The sequence below is a fragment of the Dicentrarchus labrax genome, unplaced genomic scaffold (assembly GCF_905237075.1).
Source record: "Dicentrarchus labrax unplaced genomic scaffold, dlabrax2021, whole genome shotgun sequence".
In the NCBI taxonomy this organism is placed as follows: domain Eukaryota; kingdom Metazoa; phylum Chordata; class Actinopteri; family Moronidae; genus Dicentrarchus; species Dicentrarchus labrax.
This window is the reverse complement of record NW_026136766.1, coordinates 43,826-57,384: the sequence shown is the minus strand read 5'-3', so window position 1 is coordinate 57,384 and position 13,559 is coordinate 43,826. Positions and strand designations below refer to the sequence as shown.

The window sequence follows — 13,559 nt, the reverse complement described above, 5'->3', positions numbered from 1 at the left end:
AGTTATAAACTAGTTGAAACAAGAAAGAGCGTGGATAAATTAAGTTAAGGCAACCTTGAGACGACAAGTACGAGAGGTGGAAGAGGTGATTCTATGATCTGTGTCCCAGGTAAATGCTTTTGGCAGAGTCTTGGTGAGTTAAGTTTGAGTTTCAAGGGAAAATATTACAATTATGAGTTATAGCAGTCTGTTTACTTTTTTATAATAAAATTTTTTTTTTTAAAAATATTTTTATTTTATGTTTTAACTTTTACTTTGGTGTATAAGATTACTTTTGTACTCAACTGTTTACATTGGAAGCATGGCTGCTAAGTTATTCACTGCTAGTGCTAATAATAATAGGAAATGTTTAAGAATACTGGATATGTGCATTTAAGCTATAACCTTTATAAGAAAATATGAGGTGTGTAAAATACCTGATGTGTTGTATTCAGGTCATAATTTAAAGAGAGTGTTTATGTTATCATTTAAAAAGGTCAAATGTTAATTTCAATTTAAAAGGTCCTATGTTAACTTGATGGTTAAAACAATAAATAATCATAATTCATGGTTAAAAAATGATTTACCATGGTCATAGTGAACTGGGATTTGTTTGACTCAATGTAGTAATAGCCTTATTTTCATACAGGCTAGGTTTTTGAGATTCCCTGGAGATACCCTTAGATTTGGATTTTGGATTCTCCTTGACGAAAGAGGTGGCGAGCCAGTACTGAACCAGATCCCCTCCTTATTCCAAGGAGTTGGAACCATCTTTGTCCAGAGGAGACCATCCCAGCCTTCATTCCTCATCACTTGAGTAAACCTCAGTGTGGTAGGACTGTGACAACCCATATGACTTTTGACTAGGGATGGGGATCGAAACCCGGTTCTATCAAGGACCCGGTTCCACTTTTTTCAAAACCCGAAAATCAATAACGTTTGGGCTTATCGATACCACTATCGAGTCTCGTCGTTTTTTTTTTTTCTCCCGTAGGTCCTGTAACGTAATTGTGTCCCTCGAGTCGCATCACGGCATTTAAATCTAATCAATCCAATCACTGCAGCGTGTCCACCAATGTTTGTGAATGAAATTGTAAGCAAACAGGTATTAAAAGTAAAACAATACAATACAACTAACTAAACTGGAACTTGAGTGGATCAAAGGAATCCTGAACTTTATTAATCCTGAACTCTATTCCATACCAAAGATATTTCTTTGTGGATTTGAACTGTGTTGAGTATTATATTTCTCAGGTGTTTTATGTTAATTTGTACCCTAAAACACTGTGAAACTATTTGTGTTCCAGAGTCCTGGTTTACAAAGGAACTTTTGTTATTTTTTCATTCATCACCTAGACACTGGTCCTCAATGTATTGAGTATTCTGTTAACTACATGTGGGTTACACTTTCTATTTCAGTCAAGGACATACATGATGAGATGAAGATGAGGATGAGGAGCATTACTGGCATGAAAAGGTCAGTAGGTTCAGTGGAGGGGACAAAGGGACGTGGCAACGAGTTACAGGTTTAACTCACAAACACCCTCCACCTCCTCAGCTTCCCCCATTCACACTTTGGCTACCCCACCCTCCTCTTCCACAGCCCGTCTCCCCCTTCTTTACCCAGACGACAGGAACACCACCCCCGTCATCCGCCTTCTCCCGCCTCAACCCCCCTACACTTCCTCCGCTTCCTCCTTCCCCCCGTCCTCTCCATTTTCCACACCAGTACCTCCAACCTCCTCAACCACAGCACCCAGTGCCTCCAACCTCCTCAACCACAGCACCCAGTGCCTCCAACCTCTTCAACCACAGCACCCAGTACACCTCCAACCTCCTCAACCATGGCACCCAGTACCTCCAACCTCCACAACACCACAGCACCCAGTACACCTCCAACCTCCTCAACCATGGCACCCAGCACCTCCAACCTCATCAACCATGGCACCCAGCACCTCCAACCTCCTCAACCATGGCACCCTGTTTTCTATCATATTTTGTAATATTCTTATTTGTGATACTACTGTATGTACACTGTACTCTTTTTATTGCTATATTCCCCAATGCTGCTGTGTGTAATTTGAATTTCTCCTACGGGGATTAATAAAGGTATATCTTATCTTATCTTATCTTTTTGATTATAACATCGGTAGAGACTCAACAACCAACCCACTACCCCCTTGATTTCTTTTTCAAAATTATTATTTAAATTGTGCAGACAGAATGGTCTCTGTGTTTTATGCATCTGGCCACTGGACCTTTTGGATGTGTAGAAGAACAGTGTACACACAGAGGAACAGGAAACATGCATATGCAGTCGTTTCATCAGATTCAAAACGTCTGTTCCCACGTGATTTTCTCTCATACATCTCAATCATCCTGAAATTGTGCGTGCTGGCACGAGCCTTCTGACAGTTCCCACAATTTACTATAAATGGCTTGAAACACATCCCCAACTGCCTGATTTGCATATGAAGGATCAAAATTTAGATATAGTTTTTGGGAAAATGACAATTACAGAATGTGAACTGGAGGTTCCCTTTGTTCTGTCAAGTTTAGAACTACAATTTTTAGTTTTGCTGCTCAAATGTCCCACAATATTTGCTGCAGTGACAGTACTTTGCACATGGAACAGTGAAAACAACACAGAATAAAGGAATCAGTTGGAAGGCTTGACATAATTTAAAAGTCTATCCAGACTACAGGGATTAATGGGGCAATGCCCATGCGGGTGCAAGTCTCTACATTGGAGAAAATAATTTGTTCAGGTGGGCAATATCATCCAACTGCAGCCACAAATGGGCGTTCTCGTGGTGGTGGAGGTTCCCGTTTTCGCTGACTGGAACGCCCCCTTCTTCTTCGCCTTTCTTGCTGAACTGTAACTGTCAACATCCGGTTTAATATAACATTCGCTAGTTAGTGTTTCTCAACAGAAGTTTCAAAATAAGATCTAGTAGTCTGTAAATGTATTATAGAACTAACGTTAGCAAGCTAAGCCATCTACAGAACGTTAGTCCAATTACATCTTAATATGCTTACATTTACGTGTGGGACTAGTCTATATTTCTACGAGTTATTGAGGACAATTCATACTTTGCACATGACGTCACAACTACTGGCTGGCGGGCAAGAACATCGGTCTCCAGCAACGAAACCCAGTACACTAATCAAGGATCTTGTCAGGACGTCGGTGTTTCCCCTGGCATTCATTCAGCGAAGGCGGAGGAACAGTGCTGCGCTTGCTTTCACCCAAGTAAATTAAAACTAACAACAATTGCATTGTTTAATTCAATGTTCTGGTGTTGTAATTATCTACGAGGTTTTGCAACATGGCCCACCCATCAAAATAAATGCTTTTATTCTTTAGTATGTCGTAACGTCGTACTACGTACTGAACGGAAAAACCAAGGCAATAATTTCCTCATGTGATTTGACATAACACGCTGTAATTCAAGTCCTGGTATGGAATTTTTCAAACTAAATAAACGTCCATATCCAAAATCAAGATCACTGCAATTGTTTTCTGACTTTAATTACGTTTATTAAATTTACTTCACTCGAAATGTACTATAATAGACAGATGAAGTCGGCATTTCTTGCCAGCCAGGTATCCATGGTAACCACGTGACTGCAAAGTATGAATTGCGATTGGTCGATGAAACGCTACCAGGAACGCCCTATAGGCGTTCTTGTGTCATGGCGGGAAGGCCCAGGCCGCAGCTGGACCCTTCATCAGGTGGGTGGCAGGTGGATGCAGGACCCTGGGGAGTGCTGAGATGAAGCTTTGAGTGGTGAGGAACAAAAACACAGGCTACATGGACAAAGCCCTACGGCTACTACAGAGTTCATTCATTCTCTCTCTCTTTCTGCACTCATTCATGTCCCATTAATGCATGTTACTAACTTAAAAAAAAAAAAAAAAGCTACGGCTTTATTTTGTATCATCAGGGGTTAAATTGGGCTTCAAATGAATACAGAATGTAGGCTCCTTTCCTTTGACAAACAGGATGTTGCACACAGATTATACAGTGAAATCATTGGGAACAAAGTGGCTATGCTCAGGATGAGTCTAGGACCATCAAAGCTGTAAATACATCTTTATTTTCATGCATGTCAGTTTTATTCCTAGTTTGCAATAATATTTGCAGGTATTATGCAATACGCTAGTGAACTTGCATGGGATTAACATAAAGTGGCCGCGTTTGTAAAGTGGAGACTTATGGGTACCCCCTAGAACCTCATTCAGGTCTTAAGGTCAGAGGTCAAGGTACCCCTTTGACAATAGCCACACTAGTTTTTCCATCGCCAAATGAAGCCTAACTTTGGAGCATTGTTGACGCACATTTATGACAAACTAGCACCACTGGCTGGTACCAATGGATGCCCTTGGTCTTTTAGTTTTATACCTGATGCCTGTATCTTTACTATAGCTTTAAAACAGAGCCCCATTTTGGCCTTGGATGTATTAGTCAGCACTGATTCCAACACCACTGCAGTAGTGGCATTACTGCAAGCATGGAACTAATCTAATCAATTAAGTAAATAAAAAATAAGGCAACAGATAGATCTATTGACAGACATGTAATATAAAATTCATAAGAATGTTTCACTAGCGTATAATCATCTGAAAATAATAATCTTAGTGTTTTCTTCATGTGGGCGATTGAAGAAGAGGACTGAAGCAGTTCAACAGGAATATTCCCAGCGCCAGTGTAAGAGGGGTTATGGAGGTCTTGATGTAACCGCACACATAAGCCTGCACTGACAAAGTGAGCACGTCGTGAAAGGGGAACTGGGTTAGTGGGCCACTTGAAGAGGCAAGTAGTAGCATGGTTGTCATTGAGGTTAGAAAACATGAGGTGAGATGCTGTGGAACAAATATGTGTGATGTGAGGTCAGTGTACATGCAGCAGAGGTGGGAGGAAGAGGATTGTTCCGGCACGTTTCTGTAGGTGGAATCAAACTATGCGTATACATTTTCACAGAGAAAGTAAAGGAAAGACAACAGAGAAAGTGAGCAGGTAGCCAAGCTGATAAAGATAGATGAACAAAAAAAAACAGATTGTATTACAGACTAAACAGAAGAAAATACAATGTGTACAGTCAAATGCATTTACTATGAAAAGATCACAGAAAAGAACTGAACTCAACAAGTAAAAACAGGCTTGTGAGCTTGCTTTTACTTCAAGGGAAACAAAGATTACAGAGACTGACAAAGAGATATGCACACAAATAAGAGAAAAGAGTCATAAAAACTGAGAAAACATACAGACAAAAACACTGGGAAAAAATGAAGAAAGAATAAACAAAGTCAACCTCTCTGCCTCTCTGAGGCTCTTAGCTATCACTTATTGATCTGAGCATACTCGCCAGTCAATACTGCTCAAAAACAGGAATGATTATTCATCTGCATTACCAGCCATCAATCAATACAGGACTGCATATGTGCAAGTGTGTGTGTGTAATCAATCACAGCATGTTATGTTGCACTCTCTCTGGGCCTCTCTAATACCTGGCTAAAGAACTGCTGTCAGCAGCACTACAGTATGGAAGCTGAAAAGGAGAGAACACAAGCTCCTGGTTCTTCATGTGAAAGGAATCCACCACCTGTTCAGAACCCAATTGTTCCAATCACACCAAAACATAGTGTAATGGTGGATTTCTACCATTCCAGTGGATAATAGATTAAAAGGTGCCTTACGCTTTCTCCTTGCCTCGCGGTTGGCTATGCTTGCTGAAAAAGGGGGCGTGGCTCCACTTCCAAAGTGGATCTGAACAGGATTCAGGTCTAGAGAAAGGCTCACATACACAGGTGGCAAACAACATGCATCAAAACAGCCCCCACTATTATTTTCCATGCATAACCCCCATACTCAGACACACAGCCCCATCACGCCACTGTTCTATTTCTAGTGTCGCATGCCTGAAATTATAAACTATAATGGCAAAGAAACATGAAGACATAAATGAACATCTGAATCATTGTGAGTGGTCAAAAATCACCATCCTCAGTGTTCCATTGATACAGAAATAGGCTTTGTCAACCAAAATAAGAAAATAGTGAGCTAAACACAGTACACCAAGAGCTTGTGTGATGAGTAAGGAAGGAAGGATTTTAAGTCATAGAATAAACATTATGGTTTTGGTTGCCCATTCCAAAAGTTACACTAGGGAGAACACTGGTGAAAAGCTGTCGCTTAACAATGATTTCATTAGCAAGTGAAACTAGCTTAACTGTGATTTCAGTATTCTGTATTAGCTTAAATATTTTAGAACTCCAGGAACTTTTAGTTTTTTAGTATTTTGGGGAACAATAGTCACTCCCAACAATTTATTATCTGATAGGGGAACTCCCATGTGTGCAGCACTACTACTGCACCTATCTCACCACCAGTGTGTCCATGGTTGTATAGCTTTTTTAGTTTTTTTGGTCATGTACCATGTACATCTTTTCATTAGTGACACAAACCCTAGAACTTTTCTAAGTTGAGTAATTTGAGTAACTGATCATTTATAGCATATGGTTATACAGTTCAATGTGGTGCCTGTTTGAGGGAGCTCTCAATGCACAGAGCAGCGGATAGGATTATGCTGGGAGAGCTAATCTCCATCATACTGATATATTAGATACTGACAGTCGAGATCTGCTGGTTACTATATCAATGCTGCCAGTATGATATTAAAAACTTGACACAGACTAAGATTAGCATTGAAAATGACCACAGACTTCTTAATGTCCAGATGTTTTAGCCTTTGATTTGTACCTTTTAGCCCCATTTAGTGTGAAACGGGTTTCTCGTGATATTTAACCGTTTTGCCTCAATTGTTTGTCCATGTTCATCTGCTTTACTGTGACATTAATCTAATCTAGTCATCAAAGCAAAGTGAGGACACAGGTTTGGCTACCAGTTAGAGACAGTCATATGGTAGCTAATGTTTTGTGAAGAGCCATCACAGGAGTTAGAGCATCAAAGGTTTAGCACTGCTGTAGGGAAATAGCAATGTTTGATTGCCAAATCCAAAAAGCTATAGGGGGATAATGTGTCCTTGTATATTTTGTCAGAGGAAAACTCTTTGATGATACACTCTTGATGCAAACAGATGCTGGGAGAGATTTGTGCGATAGTTTCACCCAGGATATCAAACATTGTCTGAGACTCCCTAACTAAAACTACCAAGAGATTCAAAGAAGAAACTCATTTAACAGCCAAAATGGTTTCTCATCAGACTGACTCTGAGGGGTTTTGATCTGCTGTGTTTTTTACCTCAGTGTGTGTGAGAACAGAGATTGACTGAGATATGTGAGCTCACAGGAGCATGATTGACCAGGGTGGTGGTGACTGCTTCCTTGGTTGGGGGCATCTGCTGGCAACTGGTTCCTGGGATTTCCCCGTCTCCTTTAAAAAAAAAAACCCTCTATCTATTCTCTAGGTTTTATTTTGTTTTTTTTCCATGTTATCCATGCTTTTGGTCAGACTGAATAAACAAAATGCATTTCCTATTCCCACCAGTAGATGGTAATGGAAGTTGATAATCCATACTAGTGAATATCAAAAGACGGACCAGCAACCGTTAGTTGTTTCAAAACTACCAGAATTTTCATTTAATTTGTCAACTTCTGTAACTGGTCAGATTTTAAAGCAGAAGATGACTCATGCAGGTATTGAGAATAGAAGAAACAGGCTTTACAAAGGCAAATTCAAATTGACTGGCCGGCTGAATTAATGGCGATTTTACACTGCAAAACTTTCATCTCCCACCTCAACTTATTTGGTAGGAGCTGTATTTATCAGATATATTATATTTACCCTTTAAACAACTTTAATTCAATACACACCACCTTTACATACACTACCGCAGAAAAGATCGAAGGCATTTGGGAGTAAGAAACTCCAAACTCATTTCTACAGTGAGTCAGCAGGTAGTAAACAAAGAGCAGGCTAGTGGTGCTAAGAACAAAGCCCCAACTTTCTAATGAGGTGTCATGTTTCTATTACTCAAACCCATTCTCTGATATGGATACTAAAACACTACGCTGTGGCACTATTCAATGGGGAAAAAACAAATGGGTGCCATATATTTTTAATAGTGTTGTCACAGACATAAGCACAGGTTTATTTGGCAGGAGTTTGCAAAGCAAAGGTAGGATGGTCAGCACAACTGCTCCTGTGTATTTAGTGAATACTCATACTGTCATCATAATTCCCAAGTATCTTAACACAAAGGTGATAACTTTCTTTTCTAAAGCTTCTCTGTTTGTGTGTCTCCAAAACCATCAAAATATAATTTTGTGCTGGCATCCCAGTCAACATGTTGTTCTCTCCAAATAAGCACCATTTTCTCATTCATCACTCACAAATTAATGCTACCTGATGCATTAGATTAATTATGTCTGCTTACTTTATGTAAAAAAGGAATGTATAATACAGCACATAAATTGTGTAATGCAAAATGAAACAAGACTAAAGGCACCAACATGGTCCACACAAGCACGGCAAGGCAAATGACAACACATGGCACAAATGCACGACCCCAGTGAGTGTACTCAATGTGCGCTTGTATACACCAGGGGGTACCAAACCTCAGTCCTCATGGACCAATATAGAACTAATCAGGGCCTTTCCTTGACAACAGTATATATTTTCTATTGCATGTTCAGCAAGAGCAGTATCAATTCTGATCGCTGCTAATTCTGAGGGGCATAGTAGCATAGTAAAGGAGAGTGTCCACATACTTTAATCCATGCAAACCATTTCTATATTGTAGATTATTGGAGCACAAATAATGTGAAAAGGTGGCTAATGAAAGAGACAAAACTATCAGGTTCATGAATCATGTGTTAGGATTAGAAGTAGCATAGCCTGGATGTGTGTGATCAACATGCTATGGGGGCTTTATCTGATTCTCCCCAGTAATTAACTCTGAACATACAATGCAGCAACACCTCTTGCCTTCTCAGTGTGAGGTCGAATAATCTCTAAAGCAGAAGCTGATTCAAGCAAGGCATATCAATATGATCCCCTAGTTTAAATCAAACATAATCCTTTCTCCTGTGGTTCGACGCACCTTTCCACACACTGGGAGGCAGATATTGGACAAGGTTAATTGGGATCAGGTGTGCGTCATTGCCCAGCTGGCCCACTCTTGGCTCTGTGTGCCCTCCGACCCATCCAGATGTCACCTATCGGATGATGCTGACTTGCTCCAGCACCACCTGTTCAATGATCCCATCACTGGCCTGGGCACCATGGCTGCCGTCAGAGCCCAAACACATTTTAAGTTGCTGCAAAGGGACGATTGAAATCCCTGTAGGCGCTTGTTTTAAGGACCACAAGAGGTCAAATGGTGAATCAAGAAACGGTCATCCATTGGCTTCTGACAAGTTCTTCAATCTGCTCCCTGGGTGGTCCACCAATGACTTGTGCTAACAACATAGTATGTTAACAAAGTCAATTCAAGGGATAATTGTTAATTGGATAAGTTAATAGTTGGGAGAAAAATAGGATTATGTGACATTGCTAATATGTCACATAATTAAACCCTCTAGTTCTCTGTTTCCTCAAAAGTCAGGACTGGTGAGGTGCAAATATACTCCATCAGAACTGCTTGTTGAGTGGTTGAACAGCTTTGGAAGGGGTTACGGTCGCAATTGTGGGTATGTTGTAGCCATTTCTGTAAATTTCCAAAACTGACAATCCGACATTCACACCCACGACTATTTCTAATTGGGTATAAGACTCGTGGTCTGACCATGTGTGGTGTTAGTGCAGATATCACATACCCTCTTCTCTATGACTGCCGAAATTTCATTTCAACTATAAAGATTTTTGTCTTCTGAGGACGTCTTCCAACATGTCATATGAACTTGTTTTTTCTCTAACGTAACCCCAACCCTCAGGACAGTTTGAAAATGGTCAACAGTACATAGTTGAGTGTCAAGGCTCACCAAAGGAGAAATCTTCGACCACTATTTAATTGAACTGAGTTGGTTTGGTTACAGATTTGCCTGTGATAAATATGAGTGACCAGGCCCTAAGTAGGGAAGATGCAATGGGTAGAACATCAAGAATGGTGGCGATTACGGACAGTGACACATTCTTGAGACTGTCCAGGACAATAGACACTGAGAATTAACCTGCACAAATTAATATTCTGACATATGCCATTAATTAGTATATATTGAGCATATTAGCCTTTCCTTGTCTGGTATAATACCTCATAATATCACACAATATGCAATGCTGAATAGTGACCAATGAATCAGGTTTGTATTCCTCACTATGTTGAGTCTGGCTTACACTGAGGAAATAGACAGTAACTGTGAAAGGCTCAGCTATTCTGTGAACCTTTGGGGGTCAGCACTATTATGTGTTTTGTTTTGGTTTGTTTATGCCTGGGTGAACTCTAGACACCGATTGTACCACCATGGTGGGCAGATGATTTTTGTCCATCTTTATATCATCCAGACTAGTTCTGTGAGGATTACCACCAAACCACAGGGGTGGTGAACAACAGGAACAAAACAAAATGTGGAATTGGTGGCCAGCTGCCTTCTATTCACAACTCAAGACCCAGCAGACGCCCTGTAACTATATTCCTGGATTTCCAATTAGCTTGCCTACTTACTCCAGCAAACATTTTACATGCCTCAGCACACACTTCATAGAGACTTAGATTTTGGAACCATGTTGGAAATCAGTTTCCTCTCTGTTACAGGTCATCTATACTTAAACTGTCCACTAGAACTACTCCAGAAATGATCTCTATAAAAAGATATCTGCATATGATTGGTGAATCTGCATGCAAGCAACCATTCAGTTTAGTCTGAGCATTATTGACCTCACATTTGAGTTGTCTTTGGTTGCATGCAGGTACACAGTCTGTGTGAAGACCTAAAGAAGTGGAACACATTGGCTAAAATGTAATCTCATAACCAATTGGCCATCGTCTGTCAATGATTTAGCTTTCCATTAGCTTTTCTTTTCTCCTGCATTCATATGCAGCTATCTATTTATAGACAATAGTCAAAATGTCTCTTTCTTGTCATTTTCACTTATCGATTTGCTATTTGGACTACAGTAGATGTCTTGGCCTGGATATAAATTGGCTTACAAGTAGGGCTGTAGCGATAAACTAATCTCACGATACGATACGATACGATACATGATATTCAGCTCATGATATGATATATATCACGATATTCAGCCAACGATACGATTCGATACGATTCAATACACTTACATCATTTTTTGAAAGATTTTAAAGGGACAGTGTGATTTTGTGAGTGTTCCATTGACTTGGATTGAATTAATTGAACTAAAAACTGAAATATATATTCAATATATGGCTCTGACTGGACGGAGAGTCTACAGCTTGCAAATGCTGGACAAAATGAATCAAAGATGTTGTGAGAAAATTAGTTTAATTTATTTTAAATTGTATTTAAAATGCAGTATTACAATGAACAATGGAGAGTTAAAAAGTGCAGCAAGTGGCCTGTTCTGAACAGATTCTTTGACAGCTTTTTTAGCTTGACAGCTTTCCTAATTCTTTTTAAACCCAAAGTGCTCCCACACATCTGCTTTTAAGCATGAAGGTGCTGGAGTTGCCAGGTTTGACAGTGCCCCCTTTAGGACACCATTAATGAAGGTGAAAGGAGAAGTATAATGCAGTGCTGTGTTCACTGTATATTTATGTAGCACATTTGAAAAAATATATTGGCTGTGTTACCATATTGTTATAAGCTACCATGCGAGCCACAAATTAAAGCTTGACGAGCCGCATGTGGCTCACGAGCCGTGCAATGAGTATCTCTGGTGTAAAGGGAGTATCTAGACGGGTAACTTGCTAGAAATGCTCTACAGCGTCACTAGTGGCTGGCTGACCTAATCGCTCTTCCTGCAAAGCGAATGGGGGAAATGGGCAGCGAGCAGAGTGCCAGGCGGAACACGCAGGATTTGAATGGGACTTAATGTATCGATGCTCACGGCTGAAAAACCGATACTTTCTGGGGAAACAAAATATCGATATATATAGGAGGATCGATGACATCGCTCAGCCTTACTTACAAGCCCCAAAAAACATTGACCATCGCCACCAGAGGCTAGATTGTCATCAGACAAGAGGGGCTTAATGCAAAATTCTGGACCCAGAGGCATTCTGTATTGGCCTCTCCCCATATCCACAGCTAGTCATTCTATATCTTTGTGTATCTCTGTATACCTAGCTCCCCCTAGTCCAATGCCCCTTCAATGGGTTCCGAGACTGTTCCAGAATAAACTTCATGATATTTTGTTTTATATAACTAAAGATTACAATAAAATTGTGCCAAATGTTTATAGAAAAGCTCTGATACTTTTTATGCACAAAGCACTGATCTGATTTAAAGATTAGGATGAGGCTATGAAGAAAAATGGATACAAAACCCTGCAAAAAGACCTGACCTTTGCCAGATAAGAGTCATATATAAACAGCCCGGGTACCATACACATAGACAGGGGGTGCCAGCATTACCTTCAAGCATTCATACTAATTCTGGTCAAAGAGCTAATTGCCATTAATGTTTACATGTAGAACATAAAAGTATTTGTATAAATGTCCAAAAAAGTGTAATAAAGTTTTGTATAATCAGTTACATTGGAGTATATCAAAGTGCTTATAAGAGTTTACACATAATATGAAAAATATTTATAAATGAGGAGTGAGGCTATCTATAGTCCAAATGTGGCTTCCAAAGTGTCCTTGGTAAAGACTCTGAACCTCAAATTGCTCCTGATGGTTATGCCATCCGTGTGTGTGTGTGTGTGTGTGTGTGTGTGTGTGAGACAGAATGGAAGGAAAAATTGTACAGCACTTTGGACAGCACATTATCTCTTAATGTAGAATTTGATTTGAAATCTTTTATATTAATTTTTCCTTTGTCTTTCCTACTTATTACTAATTATTATTATTTTTTATATTTTTCATTTAAAAGTGGGTAAACAGTGTGTGTGTGTGTGTGTGTGTGTGTGTGTGTGTGTGTGTGGGTTGTATTTCAGTTGTTTTTACCTGTGGCTAATTTCTCAATTTCTGTTCTGCAGCCACTGACCTTTAAGTCTGAGCACCTGTTGCTTATTGTCATTGCTTTCAAATACAGCATACTGTGGTGCTAGGATGTGCATATCCCTCTTCTTTAATAATAAAACAAAGCAATTAAAACAATTGTTTCTAGTCTTTAAAATACATTTTTATGCTCTACTACCCTATGTAATACAAAACAAATTAGTTTATTTGAGTTCTGCTATTTAACATAACAGCCAACTAATCCTTCTGTGCACCACATACAGAGCAGCATGCTGACAGATGATGCATCACTCATCACCTGCAGTATCATTTCTCATTTTAAGGTCAAGTGACTAACAATTTTGAATGATGCAAAACGCAGTGCCAAATAAATGGCTACTGGAACACCTGCCATAATTTAGCCCACTTTTACTTGAGTGAAGCTGCACCCTGCATACGAGGTAGGACCCAGCAGCTGCCACTTACCAATTACCATGATTAAACATGGTAATCACTTAGCATTTGAAAAGATAAACATT

The 13,559-nt window shown here is 39.7% G+C and overlaps 1 protein-coding gene across 1 annotated transcript; it reads left to right on the top strand.

Moving 5' to 3' along the window:
• Window positions 1-1,335: 1,335 nt before the first annotated feature.
• Window positions 1,336-1,982, top strand: LOC127359768 (uncharacterized). The gene is made up of 2 exons (XM_051393881.1): window positions 1,336-1,456; window positions 1,538-1,982. Exons 1-2 carry the CDS (start codon window positions 1,374-1,376, stop codon window positions 1,980-1,982), a joined length of 528 nt encoding a protein of 175 aa, XP_051249841.1. The 5' UTR covers window positions 1,336-1,373.
• The last annotated feature ends 11,577 nt before the right edge of the window (window positions 1,983-13,559 follow it).

Excerpts from the sequence above, each read along its gene's own strand:
- LOC127359768 (XM_051393881.1), top strand. The coding sequence starts at position 1,374 with ATGTGGGTTACACTTTCTATTTCAGTCAAGGACATACATGATGAGATG. Across the intron at positions 1,457-1,537 it reads AGCATTACTGGCATGAAAAG|CTTCCCCCATTCACACTTTG; the intron begins GTCAGTAGGTTC and ends CCACCTCCTCAG.